The sequence below is a fragment of the Microdochium trichocladiopsis genome (genome assembly GCF_020744255.1).
Source record: "Microdochium trichocladiopsis strain MPI-CAGE-CH-0230 chromosome Unknown B0I36scaffold_10, whole genome shotgun sequence".
In the NCBI taxonomy this organism is placed as follows: domain Eukaryota; kingdom Fungi; phylum Ascomycota; class Sordariomycetes; order Xylariales; family Microdochiaceae; genus Microdochium; species Microdochium trichocladiopsis.
In genome coordinates, this window is record NW_025763553.1 from 1,376,063 (window position 1) to 1,395,780 (window position 19,718).

The 19,718-nt window shown below is 55.0% G+C and overlaps 4 protein-coding genes and 1 non-coding gene across 5 annotated transcripts; 2 read left to right on the forward strand and 3 right to left on the reverse strand.

Moving 5' to 3' along the window:
- Window positions 1-710: 710 nt before the first annotated feature.
- B0I36DRAFT_252877 (uncharacterized protein) lies at window positions 711-4,028 on the reverse strand (the record flags this gene model as incomplete). Its single annotated transcript, XM_046150715.1, has 2 exons — window positions 711-2,640; window positions 2,704-4,028. 2 exons carry the CDS (start codon window positions 4,026-4,028, stop codon window positions 711-713), a joined length of 3,255 nt encoding a protein of 1,084 aa, XP_046007349.1.
- Window positions 4,029-6,254: 2,226 nt separating this feature from the next.
- Window positions 6,255-7,409, reverse strand: B0I36DRAFT_333860 (uncharacterized protein). Its single transcript, XM_046155273.1, has 2 exons — window positions 6,678-7,409; window positions 6,255-6,564 (listed from the first exon to the last, which is right to left on the reverse strand). Exons 1-2 carry the CDS (start codon window positions 6,996-6,998, stop codon window positions 6,367-6,369), a joined length of 519 nt encoding a protein of 172 aa, XP_046007350.1. The 5' UTR covers window positions 6,999-7,409; the 3' UTR covers window positions 6,255-6,366.
- Window positions 7,410-8,592: 1,183 nt separating this feature from the next.
- Window positions 8,593-8,702, forward strand: B0I36DRAFT_t161. The gene has a single exon. It is a non-coding gene; the product is annotated as a tRNA-Leu (tRNA).
- A 407-nt stretch (window positions 8,703-9,109) lies between these two features.
- On the reverse strand, window positions 9,110-12,525 carry B0I36DRAFT_333863 (uncharacterized protein). The gene has a single exon (XM_046155274.1). The coding sequence runs from the start codon at window positions 12,259-12,261 to the stop codon at window positions 9,385-9,387; it is 2,877 nt and encodes a 958-aa protein (XP_046007351.1). The 5' UTR covers window positions 12,262-12,525; the 3' UTR covers window positions 9,110-9,384.
- A 2,720-nt stretch (window positions 12,526-15,245) lies between these two features.
- B0I36DRAFT_333865 (uncharacterized protein) lies at window positions 15,246-19,197 on the forward strand. Its single transcript, XM_046155275.1, has one exon. It carries the CDS (start codon window positions 15,292-15,294, stop codon window positions 18,766-18,768), a length of 3,477 nt encoding a protein of 1,158 aa, XP_046007352.1. The 5' UTR covers window positions 15,246-15,291; the 3' UTR covers window positions 18,769-19,197.
- The last annotated feature ends 521 nt before the right edge of the window (window positions 19,198-19,718 follow it).

Genomic DNA, 19,718 nt, shown 5'->3' on the forward strand with positions numbered 1-19,718 from the left:
ATGTGTTCTGTCGCCACAGCGAACCAAAATTTCGAGGGAAAAATAACAAAAAACAAAGGAAAAAATACGGCAGAACATAGAAAAGAGACAAACAGATTGCCAAACTTGTTGACTTTTGCCGGGTACGTGAAAATGTGGACATAGTCATAGATCATGCAAGTCGATGGCTTATATCGTGTGTTGATGGGTTGGTCACCTTGCCTTTGCTTGCCGTGATGGTTTTTGGGATCATCTGCCAGGCTTCGTTCGGGGTACCTGAATTCAGTGCAGAGATCGACACGCCAGTCTCACCAGCATCGCATCCATGGCTCGAAGACTACTCATACTCTCGCGAGCAGCAGCTCCTGCTCGACATTCTAAGCGCTGTGTGATGACATTCTCGTAATAATCTTATGTGACAAAACTCCCCAAAGCACTCGAAAGCTATATCGCCAGACGCCTCAAGGAAACACAAAAAATGAGTTGCCGTGGGGTATGATGAAGTGCAGACCGTCTTGATGCATCCTGCCGACTGATGATAAAATGCTCCGCCTCTTCGTACAGCCCTTGCGCCTCTATGACAACCAGCCAAGTAGAGAAACGCCAAAAACAAGAAATAAAAGGGAATAATACGCTGGCCAAATGACCCTCTAATGTGCCCTGCCAGCTGAACCCGTTTTGCTCCATGCTAGAAATAAGGGGTCCAAAGGATGTTCGAATCGTCCTGCTTGCTACTCGCTTACGGAGAAGCTCTCTTCCTCTTCCGCGAATTCTTCGTACCTAGGGTGACCTCGCTGAGCAACTGCCAGACCCAGCTCGGCACGGACGTCTCTTTGAATCCGCAGAAAGTACCTCCGCAGGGACGCCAGCCCGCGGAGGAACCCTCGATCTGGTTCGTTTGGGTGTGTTGGTGGACAGGGCTTGTCCGCAGGCATTTCGCCAGGGATCACGCTATTGGCAAAGTCTGCCATCTTGAAATCAACCTCGCGCTTGTCCTTCCGGCGTCTTCTAACCTCCCAGGACTCGTCCGCGTCGGTAGGCACGTCGGTGGTCGAGTCGTCAATCGTCGTCTCGTACCCATCATCTGACGTGTCCGCATCGTAGAACATGAGCAGACTGGCTGCATAGAAACGATAGCCATGCAGACGACGAACAGTCAACTCCAATTGGTTGAGTTTGTGAAGGATCGCGGGGATGTGTTTGAGCACACTGCCGTAGTCCATGCCATCGTACAAGAACATGGTCAGCGCATCCTGGAACTCGTGACCAGCTCGGAGGTCCCGGCCCCAATACTTGTCCTTGAAGATGAACGACTGGGTCTTCGCGTTCCAAGTCTGAAGCCCGCAGACTCGGACACCCAACTCCCGAGAGGTCGTTGCCGCGCACTTGCGTCGCTGTGATTCGCGTTTCTTTGCGCTGGCTTCCACGCCGTACTGGCGCGTACCCATCTTGAGATCCATGATGCAGGGCTTCTTCATGCCCGCTGTCAAATCTTCCAGGAGGAGGAAGTATTCCACGCGCGAGCCTTGAGTTTGGGCCTCTTTTGGATTCACAGGACGTGGGATCTTGGCCGGTTCAGCTGTAGGGCTAGGTAGCTCCGATGCTACGCCCGACGACATACCAGATGGCGGGAAAAACGGTGTTTCTAGCCCACCTGCATGACGGGAGTCGTTCGCAGCTGAGTCAGCAGCTGGGGTGGTCACAGCCGAGGCAGCAGCAGATCCAGTATCGGCCCTGTAGCCGGCATCGTCTGCACCTTCGAAGTATTGGAGATCTCCTCGGCTCTGTACAGCATCGCTAGCTCCACCATTAACTTCTTGCGGTCGACGCCTCAAACCGCTTCCCGAGTAACGCCTCTTACGCCTGGGCGATGGAAACCGTTCCGACAGCGTGTCAGGCTCTGGGGCACTAGTTCCAGTCACATCTTTGACGTGCTCGGCAGGCTCGAGAGAAAGAGTATTTCTCTCTCCACCCAGATCGCTCTGGTGGTAGGCTAACGTAGGTGTAGGACGCAAAAGGGATGCCGAGTCACGCACGTCCCCACCCTGCTGGGGGTCGTGCTGCGCAGTGACGTCGACTCCGCCTCGTCCTTGGTATGACGATGTCTGCTGGACCGCACGGCGAGGAATCGAGCGCTGATGTGTCGCTGGTGTCTTGTGCTTGCGGACGGTGACGGGTTCTTTCAAGAAGGCATCGTTAAAGACCTCGTTCCGCAAGCGTTTGTTTACAGTCGTGGCACCCCAGCTGTTTGCGTGACGGTCTTCAAGTGCTGGCCTTGATCGAGGTCGCTGTGGCTGCGGATCTTTGCATGTTTCGTCTGGACGTGTTTGGTCATAGATGTTGGTCATTGAAGCACTGCGCGCACGCTCCATACCGGCTACATTGGGTTGGAGGAGACTTCGAGGCAGAATGTGCTGGTTGTCAACAAAAGTAACGGTGGGCAACGGTCCAGTTGTGGACTGGATTGACTGGCTAAAAACTCTGCGGTGATTTCGGCCCTCTAGTTCTGCTTTCGTAGGCGAGAGGACCGACTTTAGTAGTGAGTTGGGCCGATCTGGAACGGGTGTGGAAACAGTTTCGGCTGCCGCAGCATCTTCGCGCTTGACGACCGATTTCCGTCGAGGCTGTTTCCGGAAAGTAACATTGAGAACCCCAATGTATCTGGACAGAACGATTAGTATCCCATTTTAGACGCGAGGCCAGCATAAGAAAGAAAAGGGTTACCTTGGCAAGAAAGGCAGCAGGGCACGATGATATCGCTCAATGTTTTCGTAGAATTCGTTCTCTCTATTGTTGAGTTGCTTGCACACGGCTTTCTTTGAGAATCGCCACACGGTGGTGTGCCCGCCGACCTGGTGTTTGTATGGCACGAGCTCGATGGCTTCCAGGGGTTGCTTGTGATCAGGTTCAGCTTCCACTGGTGGGTCGTCTTCAACAGGCACAGTGCTTTGCGGCACGTCCGAACTTGGAAGACTGGTTGGACCCGGTAGAGCATTCTCCTCATCGTCCTCAATGGCGCAGTCGTCAGCGGCAGGAGGACTTGCTTTGACAGTGCGGCTGGAGTCCGCGTTTCCTTTTGTGTCACCATCCGGGCGGACCATTGACTCGGGCTTCCCACCTAGCTCGTCTGCTTTCACCAGCCACTCATGGAAGTCCTCTTTGGTCGATTGGCGCCTTGCCGGCGTGGGTCGGCTCGATACATGGTCTGAAGGTAGCGTGTCTGACGCAGATTCCTCAGGATCCTGGTGAGGAACAAAAACCGCGGAAGAGATCTTCTCTTCCGATGAGTCTTCACATTCCTCGGTGGCGTCCCCACGATCGGTGCTGGCATCGGACACTCGATGTGCTTTAGGAGGCTCTGAGATAGACGGGGGCTGCGTCCTCGACTTGTTCTTTACCGGCGGTTCCAGAGACGCCTCGGCGAATCGAGCTGCCAAGGAGGATCCTTCTGCAGTTCGAGGTGTTGGAATCGGCCCGTTCACCCGCGAGCCGAAGTAGTCCGTTGATGAATCTGGATGTGTTGCTTGCTCCGTTGTTGTTGAGCCGGTCGGGGTCACACTCGGTAGATCCCGTTGAGCTATGCTGTGCTTCTGATGGATGTGGTCGTCCTTCACGCGTGCGGCCCCTTCAGCATCGGGCTTCTCGTGGGTGGGTGAAAGCTTATGTTGCATACGAGATCCGCCCCGAGCGTCGCGCTTCTTGGCAACTTCATCTGGAAGCCCCTCCTTGAAGAACCGCAAGCTGTGGCTCGCCTTTCTGCTCCGCGTGGGTTCGACGCCCGCCAGCGCTTCGGTGATCGATTTCTCCACGGGCCCATCCTGCGGGGTTACACTGTCTCCTGTGTCTATGGACCAAGCCTTCTCTGGACCTAAGGGCACAGGATGTTCTGAGGCACGCCAAGATCTGTACTGACTTCTTGCATCTGGTATGGAATCGTCTACTGGCTTTTGTACCACATTGCTGCCTGTCTTCTTCGCGCCAGCGCCATGAGAAAAGCTGGTGTCGCCAATATTCTGGTTGTTCACTCTGTCGCTTTGCTGTACAAGCATCTCCTTCTCTGTGCGCTCAAGAGACCGGCCCCTAATGACATGGGTTGGACGAATGGTGCGGAACGGGCTGATTGTTTGCGTGAGGGTCGCTGAGGGAGCCATTGTGACTGGTGCTACTGAGCCGGTTGGCTCGCCGGTAGTATCGATAGAGGTCGGTGAGGTTGTCAATATCGGTTCTCCCTGTGCTGCCCTGCCAGATTGTGGGAGGTTGTCGGACGTCAAGGACGCGCCATTTCTCCAGGAGGCGACGTCATGTTGTCCTTGGTCTGGAACTGCACTACTCTGCAAGTCTGTGTGTCGCGCTGGAGCGATCTGGGAGGACTCTTTGGGCACAGTTGCCTTGCTGGGTTGAGGGTTACGCGCTTCGGTCTGCACAGGCGGCTGTACAGGAATGCCACGGGCAGAGGCAAGGGCTTGTGTCAACAAAGATGAGCGGTTCGCAGACGGTGTAGTCATGGGCAGCCAGGGTCTTTTAGGACCCAGGTCGACCTGAGTACCGGGACCAGGAGGGTTGGACGTCGAACTCGGTGAGCTGGCAGCGGAGGAATCCCTGGGTGGAGGGACGGAAAGAGTTGGAGGCTTGACAGGGACCGAAGTATCAGAGCTGGCAGACGAAGGGGAGCCAGTCAGAGCGGCAGGCGTGGCGGATGGGTGGTCAGTCGAAGTCTCAGTGGCAGCCTGAGCCGTGAGGGCCGTGTGGCCAGAAACATGAGGAGCAGTAGCGGCAGCAGCCACGCCAGGGGTGTGGGCAGGCAATGTCGAGGCAGACACTGGCGGGGGAGTCGGGCCTGGGATGGCCAGAGGAGTTGGCGAGGCAGCGAGGCTCACCGGGGCGGCGGCGGGAGCTTGGGGCGGTGCGGGTGCGGCATTTTCGCGGCTAGAAGGCGAGACGGACATGAGTAGGGTAGCGGACGGGTGACATGGCAGGGCAGGCAGGCCTCGGGGAGCGGGTGGGCTTGTTGTGAGCGCGGCGGGCGTGTTGTCGCAACAGTGGTTGGCGGGCGTGGAGGAGTTGAGGGTGGAATGTGGGATGTGGGATTTGAGCAGCGGCGGGTGGACAATGTGCGTGGGCAACCTGGCTGGGCAGCGGGTCAGGCAGGTACGTACATTCCACGCCTGGCCGGCTGTGCCTTGCGGGGTGGGGCTAGCCCAAGCGTACTTACTTCCTGCCGCTCAGTGTACCTACGCTCACTACATACAGGATGTGCTCTGTCCGGGGCGGGCTCCCACCACCACCTCGCGCCGGTGTGACCTCAGGCCGGGTGGTTATCTCTGCGTGCGCATTGCGGCCCCGACGTCTGTTGTCAGTGCCCAACCACCAGCGTTATCTCGCCGTGCCTCTTGAAATCCATGCCGCGCTCCTTCCTATCTCTGCCCTCTCGCCTTATCTTGGGATCCTGCCCTCCATCACAAGCTTGTGGTTCTGGAGCGCCTTTTTAGTTTTCCTCTTGGTCTTCCCAGCTGTTTCACCGGTCGCTGACGCCCAACCTTCTTTCAGGCCAGGGGCGCGGACCACACAATCCAGTCGCAGCTCCGGTGGCATTCTCCTGGGGGCCTGCGCGTCAAGGGGCCCCTCGCGGGAGCGCTAGCTCAAACGGGCACCCAAGCCATGCGATTGCCGCTTTTTTTATACCTGTTATTGAAATACCAGAAGAACCTCTGCCAACGTGGTTTGCGACGTACCTAACAGCACGGATCCCCGGTGCGGTTGTTGAGACGGCGTCACGATGGCAGGCAGGGGTCCGCCCCGACGGACCAGACAATCGGGAGCCTCCAGGCCAGGTTCATGACGCCCCACGTCCACTGGCCATGGGAACTTGCGATCCCTTCAGACTTTTGGGGCCCGGCAGCACGGCCACGTGTTGGCCTGGGGGGAGCTCCATGGATCTACGTGCTCCATGCAATGGTCGACCTCGACGCAGCGATGCAGGCCATGACGAGCATACTGTACAGTGTGCCTGTCAGGAACGATCGCCGCCCTCGCAAGCACGGTACCTTTTGTCGGGGCTTTTGCAGTGCCGGGGCACATTGATAATGACGAGCAGATCAGGACGACGACCATGACATGAATTGTGGAGAGCACACCCGTGCGGGTCTCCTGCTGCTGCCCGCTGGTGCTACAGGGCCAGCCAATGGCACTGGCGGTTTGTCCCACGCTTGCCCAGGCTTGGACTTGAGAGCCTCCGGGCCCCGGAACCTCGACAGCCGGCACAACACACTTCGACAGCTCCAGTCAGCGCCATCGCCACCCTCCACTTCAAGTCCATGATCCTGATTGCGTAATGGCAACACGCACGTGCTGCCAGCGTCCGCGACCGGCCGGCCTGTTTCTCAGAGACTAGGGAGTCGGATCACACATGCAGTCCGTCAACGAGCCGTCCGTGGTTTGATCCAGCCAGAGATTGCGCAACCTCGAACCGAGTCGATACTTACCATGGCAAAGCGCGAGCTGCGGCGCACGAGGCATAGACTTTGGTTCGTGTGGAACGCAGTCCGCAAAGACGCTTGGGCACGACGGTGCTGTCAGACGCACAAGGCATGTTGAACCCTGTGTCTCAAGTCCAAGTCAACTCCCCTTGAGACGTGTCTCAGTGTCCCAAAGTTCTCAAGGTTTCTTTCTCAACTAAATACAGCTAATCACGACTTAAGGCTATCCGCTTGCGTGCAATCGCGGCTGCTGCTCGGTTGCGGTGTTGTCGTCCTTCGTGTGGCGATGGCATCAGCGACCAACACCGCTCCTGCAACAACACTTCTGACCATGCCACGGTAGCGTTTCATCCTGCCACGAGGTAGCAGATTGCCCACAACTGTGCCGTCGCAACCTCGGCAGGGATATCTCCTGACCGTCATCGTCTCTTCGGAGTGGCTGATGCCACACCTGGATGTAATCAGGCTCACATATGCAGGACGACAGGGATCGTGTCGAGCAAGCCAGGCTGCGGGCCGTGCCCCGGACTTTGTGTCATTCATCCATAGGCTCGGCAAGGATATCAAACTCAATTGTACCCTTGCTCGTCCATCTCCTCCGTGCCGAGGCCAGTTGGCTCAAAGTTGCAAAGGACTGCCAAGGGTCTATTGACCAATCGTTCAGCAACGTGCCGACTTACACCACGCCCACAAGCCAAACCATGAGCAATGTCCCAGCTCCGGATTCCTCAGCCCGTTTCTAGAACAACAAGCCGTCGACGATCCCGGCGCTGGTCATTTCAAATGTAGGCGAGATGAGCCCTCTGCTCCCGGAAGCCGCTTCATCCGATTCGCTCGGGCCATGCGATTGTTTATAGAGATACCCCTGCGGTCCTGCATGGGCGCTTCATTGGCTATCCTTATGTTGTGATCAGGAACGTGGCCATCGGAATGCTTATTCTTCTCACATTTCCGTCCCAGCATTGCACGTCCTTTGTGATATGCTTTCCTAATGATGTGATGTACACGTCGCAAGTGACAAATTTGACTCGATGCAGGTCACAGCGCCAGAGGTGTTCTGCCACATGAAGCGTCACACGTGGAGGACGGCAGCCAATCATCTTGAGGAATTGGTGAAGCTTTGTCTAAATCATGTCCCTGAGGTGGTCAAGATATGCTGAGTAGGGGCATCAAGCTATGACCGATTATGAGCAGGTCTTGACAAAGCAAGGGTTAAGCATCTTCACGTTCTATGCTCTCTGCTTGCTTCCACATGTTTCATCCACGGCAGGTGAAAGCCACCATCACGGAGAGCTAAATTACGGTCGCAACACATGACGAAGACCCAAGGAGTATCGTCCCACACCGGAGGGGTCTGGAGTTTTACATTCGCCCTTCCTTGATACCCACGAATCACCAGCAGTGAACCTTGTCTGGCATTTCGGTCTCCGGCTTTTGTCCATATACGTTGCGAATTCTTCAATGCATTTCGCTGGCATGATTTGGCTTTCCCTCCTTTTGTGTTTCAGAGGCAGACGGCGTAACCTTGGCTGCATGTCGTTGCCTGACGCAATAACGCAGCAGGGTGACTTCGTCACTGCCATGATGAGTAGGGTTGATTTGCTCAACATGTCGTCTGGCATGGTCCTAGAGGATTACCTCACAAGCAAGCCATGCTATGCAGTCCACTAGTATCTTAACATCTGGGATTCAATCGGAGGAATGCGTGCTCACATTGCTGCTGCTCATTGGATCCATGCCGCTGTACAAGAAATTGGGTTCCCTAGCCTCTTCCTCGCCACAACTCCCCTGCGGTCAAAGCCGGTATCATCTTGCAATGGTGTACAGACGGGCTATGCCACACCGACCAGAATAATATTCCCCTGCGAGACGAGCCCCGTCTTATTCTCAAGGGTCAGTGCAGACCACACACGCTTACACGCCTAACAAAAAAAAAAAAAACCAAAAAAAAAAACCCTTACGCTCGACCGGACCACTTCTCGTCCAAAACACGTCCAAGCGTGAGAAAAGAGGCCGGCCGGCTCTGCTGTAAGCCCATCGTCCACACACTTTTAAACTGATGCAGACGGGGACCCACTTATCTTCCCAGCATTAATATGTCGTCTCACAAGATCATGAGCCTTCCAGCCAATCAGCGGGCGAGATGGCCGAGTTGGTTATGGCGTGAGGTTAAGGTCATTCTAAAAACTCTTAGCAACTATATTCCTCATGGAGCAATCCGCATGGGTTCGAGTCCCATTCTCGTCAGAAACATGAATCATGCAAACCTCGGGATAACGAGGTTTCCGCTCTTCTTTTTTGTTTTTGGGGGTGCCGGCGTATCACCATTCGAAGAGCCCATGGATGAAGAATGTGTGTGTGTGTGTAGCCCGTGATGGAATGACCCATATCCGCCAGGTTGATTCAGTCCAGGGGACGTGGGTCACGGGTCGCTGTTCCCCTCTTACAGGGCACGTGCGGCAGACAGACTTACATCAAGGATTACAGCAGACAATCATGCCGAGATTTCTGCAACAAATTTTGATATTTCCTACACATCATGGCAGACCTGAAGCCATCCAACATCGCCTGGTCAACATTGAGTAATCTGTTCGTGTGAGATAACCCAGGCACGGAAGCAACAGAGGGTCAGCGGACCGCAAAGCCGTGTTGGGCGAGATCTTGCATCGACTGATTATAGCAATACCCAGGCAATTGAATATATATACCATATCTACTGATATACTTTTCCTGGTCTCAATGATGCAGCACGTCCAAGCCTAATCCGTGAAAACGACCTTCTCGCTCAAGTCCCCGAGTATACCATACTCTTGCTCTTGTTCCGATAACGCCTGACCCAGGAGAAAAATTTGAAGCAAAGGGGTATCAACATAATCATTCGCTCATTGGTTCATGTCCTCTGCGGACCAGCATGGTCCATCCTTGCATCTCAATTCCATACTGACAGCTCCTGTAAGCCAAATCGATTACCCGAGGTTCGGGTCCTGCTCTGGCCGAGGCCATGGTTCTCCTGATCGACAGGGTCACCGGCTTTCTGCATTTCGTGCTCAACGCTCCACGCATCCAAGAAGGCGTCCAGGTTGCCCATGACGGCAGCCACGTCGTCAACCATGTCGCTCTGTGTATCATGTCTCCATGGAGACTGGGGTTCGTTCGTGCTCGGTTGTTCAATTACTTCTTCTGTGCTGACACCATCCATCCCTGCGGGTGTCGTGATTTCGTCCCCGGCCAAGGCCAGGTTGTCCGTTTCGAGATGATCTGAGCCAGACGCATATCCCGATGAAATCGGGTCTAGGCGAGATCTGTCATGTACCACGAACCTTGCCTTTTTGCGCATCACCGAATCAAAGTGTCCCTGAAATTGGTCGGTGACATCTTCATCACCCAGGCCAGGTGTCGTGGCCGGTGGCGGCGATGCTGCACGGACGTTTTGGGCCGAGTGTTGCTGGTCGGTAACATCACTAGGTAACGGTGCAAAAGACACACGCCGTCGAGCGCCACGGTTGACTCGCTGCGAGGATTTTGTTGAGAGAATACCCCTGGGCTGGCCTGCGGAGTAGCATCTGTGCACCCTTTGCGCAGACCGGCGCTGGGGTGATGGCGTATTGAAACGTGAGAACGATTTCAGGCCCAAGTGTGCCGTCGTGTTGCTTGGAGGGGGTGTTATTGGCGCTGCAAGTTCTAGGTACGCCTTCCCAGGGATTTCCTCTGCCGAGCTCGGCCGCACTGCAGTTTGTGCCACTTGTCCCGTAACCAGCAGAGCTTGATCGCAAGGTGCCCATGGACTCTGCTGAGATGGACAGACAAAAGTCTTCTCAGGAGTTGCGTTACTCTCGCCTATAAATACTGTCTCTGTGGCTGACAAATCCCCATGTGTTGATGCGTCCTCATCAGCGTGGACCGATCCACGAGTTGCAGGTTCCGAGGGGGTGCCCCTGGGCTGCGCAGCTTCGTTGTCATTGAGTAGTAACGTTTCCTCGATCTCCAGAACGTTAGCACCCGAAATTTGCTTCGGGTCCAAATCGCAAATAGCGCCTTCAATGTTCTCGATGTGCACTTGAGCCATCACTGGATTGCCTGGGCTCGACACTGACTCCGATAACTTATCGGCAGTGATCGCGATTGCTTGCAGGTTGGCATGGTTGAGCTTCAATGAGACCTCGCCCGCTGCTTCGTTCTCGAGTTCAACTTGCAAGCCTTCCTGACCAATCATCGTCTCTTGGACGACAGCAGCCGTTGCAGCGTTTGTGCTTGGTTCCAGATTGTGACCAAGCTCTTTTGGCTCTGGAGATTCGAATCTAGCCTCGGCCGACGGGTACTGCGACTGGGTACTCTCAATTTCCTGGTTCGGCACCCTATGTTGCGCGACTCCAGGTGCGAAGGCCTCTGAGTTGGGTTCATACTTGATTGCGGCTTGAAAAATGTGGGCAGTCGGCACCACGCTGTCGTGATGGTCAATCTCAATGACCGATGGCGCCTGTTGTAACATTTCATGTACCGAGCCGCCATCGGCAGGACCTGGCTGAGCCCCCGCAGATCTGTCTACGTTCGCAGAGGTGAGCAGCTCGTCAGGATGGTGTGAAGATTCTGGTGTCTCCGTCTGGGTTAGGGTCTGAACGCCCGTGAGTCCTTCACAATCTGGCCTGCCCTTCTTCTGTCCGCTATGCATGGTGTGTTGATGAAACCTGGTGTTGGCCTCACTTTCAAAAGCCGTCTCCATTCGTTCGGTACTCTTATTTGCGGGAATCAGTGGCAATGGGAGACCCGAGTCCTCATCGAGGGCGACGCGACTACTAGCTGTGGGCCTTTTTGGTGAAGCACTATTTGACATATCGTGGTTTCGAGCCTCTGTTTCTTGATCGGGCATTCGTAGCACGCGTCCTGTGTCGTCGCAAGTCGAAGCTTCATCGTATGCTGAGTGGGATTCGTACAGCATATCTTGATCGTGTTCCATCGGCTGAGGGTCGGCTAGGGACGACGGCGTAGTGAGCTCGAAACTGCGGCTCTTCAGTAGTGATGAGACCTGATGCCGACAGGCCGAATTGGCCACTCGCATCCGTGGTTGCAGCGCAGCAGAGTCTGACGTGCTTCTAAGAAGTTGAACAGATCTGTTCACCGTGCTCGTAACAGCCGGTTGCTGTGGCCTGGTCCGTTTGCGTTTTAACGGCGTCTTCTTAAGCCATCCGTTCTTTGTTGGCGCGTCGTCAGTAGCTTGGTCATGACCCTCATTTTGGCTCTGGCCCTTTGCAAACGGGTTCCAGAAGTCTTGGTCGTCCTCGACAAAGCTTGTTTCGACATTATCGGCCCAAACCTGAATCTGAATTCTCTTTTCCTCGTGGATGTGAGTCGTCGGGGTTGTGGCCTGTGCACTACTCCAGACAGCAGAGGACGACCCTGCGACCAGCAATGAAATGTCTTCTGTCGTGATTGGCACAGCAGCGGTGGCGTGGACTATCGTTGTGTTCATCCGCCTCGGGGTTTGGGAGCCAGCCTCCGAGACGACACCATTGCGGGCCTGCGTTCGACTGCATGAAGACTTCGAGAGCCAGGGATTTCTCCAGCCAGATTTTGCATCAAATGGCCCTCTCAGAGAGGCTGAGAGGAGCCGAGGCCGTTGTCCGCTGAGAAATCGCCGGCCAGCAGCTTCGTAGCGCAGCCGTTTGGCCAGTCGAGCAGAGCTGTCGAGCTCTTCGTCCGAGTCGTAGCTGTTGGGTTCGTCGGGATTTGTCATGGGTGGAACGGCACAGTACAGAGGCTCGTCAACCAGTTCCCTCAGCCTCCAGATATCGAGCTTGTTTGCACTCATGACGGAACTCGTGCCAGCGTCTAGCCAGCCGGTGCATGCCTGGGTGTTGCTCGAAAGTTTCAACCGGGCGTTGTGAGCTTGCAGTGGAACGTGGACCAGACCACAGGAGACTTCGACGGCGAGTGGTGTGTTGTAGCTGGCGTAAGGTGGAAGCGAGAGTTGGTCAGTCACCAGCAGGGTGCCTATCACTGACAAGGCGGAAGTTGCCCACGAGAGCAGTTGGTCCGGGATGGGTGTTTGCAAGAAGCGAAAGTGCTGTCAGGGATGGTGGTTGCTCATTGACAGCCAGCCCCACATGCATGAATGGGCGTGCGGACTCAAATTAGCGTGAAGTGAGCGAGACGCGCCTTGAGCGGTTCCCCAAGCGCGTTTGGCACGAGTTTCGTGTTTAATTGATTTTGCGCCACACCTCGAGCCCCAGCTAGCCGTGGCTGAGCCCCAGCTGGGGCTGCTGCGCGGAAGGTGCCGTGTTGTCCAGGCAACGGCGAATCCTAGCAGGGGTTCTTGTGTAATGTTTACAGCGCCCCACCAGTATCAGTGCGCGTCGTGGCTCCCCGGCCTGGGGGAAGCTCAACCGTTTGGGCCACCCAAGCTGCCGTCATCATCGAATGCCCGCTCACTAGCACCAGACTAAGGCCTCGACTCTGGCAGGCGGGGACTTGGACTGTTTCCTTCGACTCCGGACAATTCGCAACCGACCTCCAAGAGCACCACGCGCAGGAGCAGCACGATCAGCACGCCTACCACTCATGATGAGCAGTCGCCCATCTCTCCTCCTCACTCCCGGCGACTTCGCGACAGCCCTTTTGGCAACGCATCTGCAAACATAACCTTTCGTCTCGTCGTGGCCACCGCGCGTCCATAGTCTTTTGCATCATTCTTCGACACGAAACCTCTTGACGCCTTGCACACATTCCCATCAGCAACCGAAGTCCCCATCTTCTCAGCAAGATTCGACAACTTCACTTCTAGCAAATCCTCCCAATCTCAACGCGCGCACGACTTGGTATCGCAGTCACGCGCAAGATGGCGCACCACGCCTGGCTCGATTCCCTTTCGGAAGACTGGGTATCGCAGCCTCGGTCCAACGAATCCCAAGCGGAGCTTGAGCCGTTCTCGAGCCCAATCCCAGACGCCAAATCAGTGCCCCCCGACCGAGCCAGCCGCATCCCGCGGTTGAGCGCAGTGTCTAAAACGCCTGCAGACCTTCCCAACTCCGCCCTTAATGAACGAAGCGCCAACGAGATCAACATGGACATGACAGGCCGCCTGTCTCCTCGAACATCACGAAACGCCAAAGAGAACCACGAAGCGCGGTCTGCATCTGTCTCAACGACATCATCCGTGTTACATAACACAGTTCAACGCAACTCCACAGATGGATCTCCTTCCAAAGGTGCAGACAGTATCCCGGAGTGGCGAAGGCGCTTGGTAAATGGCGAATTACCATACGGGGAGTCAAAAGACCTCTTCAGTTCAGCTGGCACCGGCCTCGAGGACATGTTCAAGCCCCCCATGGGAAGCGAGCGTGCCGGTGACGAGGCGCTCGGAGAACTCTCTACACTACAGGATATGACACTACCGTCGAGCCCCCCGCCGTATCGAAAACGGACGTATATTCCTTCCACACAGTCAGAGGCCGGGGATGGGCCGTCCGACCCTGCACCCCCCACAAGTATCGCCAGAACCCCCGGTCTCCCACAAAAACCAGAAGAGTCCACCGAGGAGAGCCCGAAGAGCAACGGCAAGGCATCCAGCGGTAACACGGACAGCTCTTTCACATCAGTCTCAGCAAAACCCGAGCACAAAAACATGAGGACAGTGAGTGGGATAAGTGGTCAAAGTGTCATCCAACATGAGCATCTGAGTCCTATCCTCCTGGCTCGCCATGATGGCATGAATGGCAAGTTCACATATGCACCCTTGGATGCATCTGCGGATCAGCTCAAGAAGCGCTTGGAAAATTTGCGTCGCAATCAGCAAGTCCTGGACGACGATCCATACAGCTCCATGCGCCAACCATCGGTGCGGGTCCGCGCGAATGAAGCGATTGGCGAATTCAACACTACAGACGACTTCATCAGAGGAGGAGGCTTCTTGAACATAAAAAGGGGCGGCCGCTCGGGTGAAGGCTCCTTTCGCACACGGCCACTAAGCCCCCCCACAAATATCGACACGTCGGACATGCTCCCAGAATCATCGCTTCAGGCGAGTACGCCGAAACAGTTCCCTACTGTAAGGACGGAATGGATGGCCTCGACGAATCGCGATGACGAGTGGCAGAGACCATCAACACCAGATTATCCCCAGGATGCACAAAACAGCGCAGCCCAAGCACAACATGGTGCTAGCCAGACGACGAGTCCTCTGAAGCTATTTGGTCCTTATGATACATTCACCAATCAGACACTACTTAGGCGAATCAGCCAGTTCGAAGATCCCATGTCCGACAGCCCGTCCCAGACTGAAACCGCCGTCCGGCCCAACTCGCGAGACCGGCCAAGAAGCGCGAAGCAACAGGACGAGAGAGCTCGTAATAGAAGTTCAATCTGGAAGCCACGGGATGCACGAGGTGTTACCAACACGTTCGGAGCTGGCGAGCTGAATGATTTCGAATTTAGCGAGGATGTTTCGCTCTCGAACGAGGCTTCAATCTTGACAAACAAGGAAAACATTGCACCATCACGAGGCGCCGCGTCCCAGGAAAACTTGATCAAATTTAATATTCATGAGGATCTGCCCTCTGAGTCTGAGTCTCTCACAGTCGACAAGCTGCGCAGACGATCGACTTCGAGCGCTGCGGCACGGTACAGCAGACAGTCATCTGGGGTTTCTCATGCACGCCGGTCGCGAGCCTCATCAGGCTTTGGAAGTTTGGACAAGGCTCTACTGTCGACACCTAAAAGAGAGAGCTCAGAGGGAAAACGCCCAAGGACCTCGCCATCGAAGGACCCAACGCCTAAGCGAAGGAGGACATTACACAAGTCTGATGTAGCTTTTGGTCTTGTTGATCTCGCTGATGATTTTGAGATGGTCCATAAATCCCATGATGACCTGCAAGATGCGATGGGAAGGAAACGGAAAACGCCACAACAGCGCGAAGTTCCACTCTCTATGAACCCAACAATCTCTGCACTACGTCAAGCCGTCCGTCCCCGGTCTCCAACGCCCAGTCAGAGGAACTCAGCTGTCAAAAATCGACAACCATTAGAAGAAGTAGACCTTGCACTTGACGAAAGCGCCCCGAACATCCACAGCGCCGCAAATGCGACGCCTGACTCCATGCTGGACGGCTCGCGGAAAACTTCGATGAAGACTCAGGACTTCTGGGATCAGGCTAACGAGATTATGGCCATGATTCGAAACAAGGCTCGACCGAAGACTAGCCTCGACAGTGTCGAAGAATCAGAGGTCGAGCAAGGGAGTCAGACACCACCGGATGATGCAGTCGGTGATGATGATGACTCGTACCAGTCGACTGAAGAGCCATTCTCGCGCCCTCCAAGTCGCGAAGGTCGGCCTATGGCACGAATGCCACTCCGTCAGGAGGATCCCGAGCTTGCTGATCGGCTCAAGCAGTACGCTGAATTGAGCGATCTCGGCGAGCTTGTGAGCTTGTCTATGGGACGTATCAAAGAGGTCAACCACGAATTCAACATGGCCAAGGAATCCATTGATCAGAGTCTGCGGGACACAGCGTCGCGTTCTTTCTCCTCACCCCGTGAGGATTTTGTCAGCGACTTACCGAACGTCCGCATATCTCGAAACCCTGATGAGCCGCCGTCCCCAGGCACCTATAGCCGTCCCCCCTCAGGCTACTCGCAAGGATCAAGAGCTTCGAGTGCTCGATCGTTTCCTAGTGGTTCATCGCGGAACTCAGATTCGCGACGGTTGATTGCGCCTGATGCTGTAACGCAGCTCATTGGGGATCAAGTAGGCAATATGGTCTTCGATAAGGACAAGAATGCTTGGATGAAAGTTAGGACGCCAAAGCCTCCAACGAAGATTGTCAATGTTTTGCCGTCCGACGACAGCGAGGAAGACCCTTTCGCGAGCATACCCGATCTCTCGGTCGACATGACGAGAGAGAAGGAAAATCTCCTCGGCTTGTCAGCAGGGACACATTCTACCGAGTTTGGGGCTCAGCCAGAGGATCTGGACGCATCAGACATGTTCTCAGATCGGAGATCAGAGGCCGGCACGCCGTCACGAGATCGTAGTCCAGCTATGAGTCCGGCAGCGCCCCTCCGGTCCCCGTTCGACAAGGTTTTCACAGACGATGATGAGACCGTGGAGCACGAGATCACTATTGACGAAGACCGCGTCAGCAAGACTACATCCTCTCGTCGGCGGAATCTGACCATCACGTTCTCATCTCCTATCGCTTCCATCATTAGAGATCTGCCCGCTCTAGATGATGACAACCTTGGCATGGATCCGGCCGAACTGAGCGAGGCTGTCCGTGAAACAACATCTGCATTTGTCGCAAGACACCAAAATGAAGCTGACAATCCTGTGAGCACAAATACTCGACAGCAGAAACAGAGATCAAGGAGTCAGTCGCGAGGCCCCGCACGAACGCTATCTGTCCGCGGACGAGCTTTCCTGACTCGGCCAGTTTCTCGGATCGAGGAACGGGATGAGGCCTCAGAACAATCCTGCATTGATGAACGTCAACTGAGCATTATACCCGACCTGAGCATCGGCGGAGTTGATGTTGAAGATGGCCAAAAATCATCCATGGATGTGGCTTGGACACCTGCAGCGGAGAGAAGGTTGTCCATCTCGGCCACACCTGTCATTGCTAAGCACGTCGGGACGCTGTCTTTGAGTCCCCTCTCCGAGTTCACAATGCTTCAAGCGGATCAGTCATGTGCTCTCGAGGTCAGCTATGTGGTTGAAGACCAGTACCTGGTAACCGGAAACGGATCCAAGAAAGTTCTCTCGAGAGCAATCCGGAGTCTAGTCGAGAAGATCACGGAGGTTGAACCCTTTGAGCCAGACTGGGAAGGCATGCGAGAGCTGGACATCAGCAACAAGAAACTTGCATCACTCCACATGCTCGATGAGTTCTGCGGAGGTGTTGTCACGCTAGAGGCATCGAACAACAGTATAAGTCATCTTGAGGGCGTGCCAGATGGTGTCCGCAACCTTCGCATCACTCACAATCAGCTATCCGAGCTGACAGCATGGGGCCACCTGGTGAACCTCCAATACGTGGATGTCTCCAATAACAACCTTACCAGCCTCCATGCCTTCAAAGAGCTGGTCCACCTGCGGAATCTTCGTGCGGACAATAACAAAATCACAAGTCTCCAAGGCATCTGCCATCACGACACCTTGCAAATACTGCGAGCGCGAGGCAACCTGATCGAGGCTCTCGACTTCGAGGGTTCAAGGCTGGACCGGCTTTCTGAACTCGACTTGGAGCACAATAGCATTGCGTCGGTCCACAATCTTGACCAGCTGCCTTGTTTGACTTCTCTCAACCTGCAGCGAAACCAGCTAACCGAGACCCCAATCGCCGCGGGGTCCACGACAGAGACTATTCGGTACCTCAAACTGTCCGACAATAACATCTCACTTCTGGATATCACCGGGTTTCCGTCTCTCAGACTGCTACATGCTGATCGCAATCAGATTACTGCCGTGACAGGAGGTTCGCGCTGTCGACGGCTTGATAGTCTGTCTCTGCGTGAGCAGAAGATTGAAGGCCGACTGGATACTGCCTTCTTGGCCGAAGTCTACGAGATTCGCAAGCTCTTCCTGTCGGGCAATCTGCTCAGTGGATTCGACCCTTCAGTCGACTTTCTGAACCTGCAGTACCTGGAACTCGCCAACTGTGGGCTCGAACTACTGCCTCAGAATGTCGGGCAGCTTATGCCAAATGTGCGAGTGCTGAATCTTAACTTCAATGCTCTGAACGACCTCTCACCTCTGCGTTTCATCCCAAGGCTCAAGAAGCTGTCAGCTGCCGGCAACAGGCTTGCCGAAGCCGGTCAAGTCGCTAATGTCCTAGCCGAGTTCCCGCACCTGGCCAAGCTGGATCTGCGAGACAACCCCACGACGCTGGGATTCTACCCGCCACTGCAGACGCTCGTGCACGTCGACGAGGATGGCGAGAAGCCTTTTGATCCATTTGTCCTGCCTGAGGGCAATGCCGAGCGCGACGGCCAGTTCCTGGCCAGGCTGGACATGGGGACGAGGATGCGCAGGCGGCTTTACGAGATGGTGGTGCAGGGCCGCTGCCAGAGACTCAAGTCTCTCGATGGCCTGGCCGTATGCAGGTCCGATGTCTCTAAGAAGGATGCTATCTGGATGGCGCTCAGCAAGACTGGTGTCCTGAGCAGCATACACATGGGTGCTGAGGAGAAGGCCAAGCCGGACGAAGAGGCAGAAGAATGCGAACTGCCTCCCCTGCCCGCCAAACAAGACGCGGCTGCGCATATTGATTTGCCATATAGGCTATTTACCCCAACGAAACAGCAGCAACAGCAGCAATCATAAGCTGCTAGGAATAAGCACGACCAACATAAAACATGACATTACCCTGAGAAAGATGAGGGGTACAGCGGCGTTACTGGAAAAGGGATTGGCCTAGGGCACGCATAGAGTTCTGGTTCATGTCAAGGAGTTTTGATTTCCCCCCGCCCCAGGGCCTCCGGGGGATGCGGCTGGTTCATGTACAACAGCGCAGAGTCTTGTAGGGTTCTTGATTTCAATTTTACTTGCCACGATAATGAACGGGATAAAACAGGAGGACAAGCGGGAAAAGGGGGGCAGGGAATCAGCGGTTTTCAGATACATTGGCGTTTCACATTACCGAGAGGGGGAACTCAGCGAGCGAGCAAAGCATGTTGTACCAAGTTATTGATTTCTCATGAATGGCCGAGAACGCAAAGTGTCACAAGCTCCCAGTATGAAATCTTTAGGTGTCTCTCTGGTCCCAGGCCTGTGATTGTTTTTCGTACTCGTCGCAAGTGGACAGACAGGGCTTTCACCTACCTCAAAGGTGCTTTAGTGAGCATGCTGCGATGCACTGGGGCTGCCAACCGAATGCATTCGCGACCACCATCGACTCGGGGCATTGTGACATTCGAGAGCTGGGGTCATTCACAGTTACAGATCGCATTAAAGGTCTGCGAAGACATTCACGGTAAGATTGCATTAACCAGCATATTCGCGAGGTAGAAACTGGGTATATTCGATCGCCCCGCACCAGATGACGCTGATGGGATATTGACCAGCCATTGGACTAGGATACGCCGCGAGGCCGCGTACGGGCCATCTCACTAAAGAGAGAAAAACAGGCAACCAGCCGCCACAATGGCGAGAAGGTTGTTTAGTGACAGGAGCATAGAAAAACTAGAAAAACTCCGCTGGGAATGCCTCTGTGTCTCCCGATGATTATGTTCGATGTGGTGATGATAAGCGATGATTAACTCGAAATTCCGACA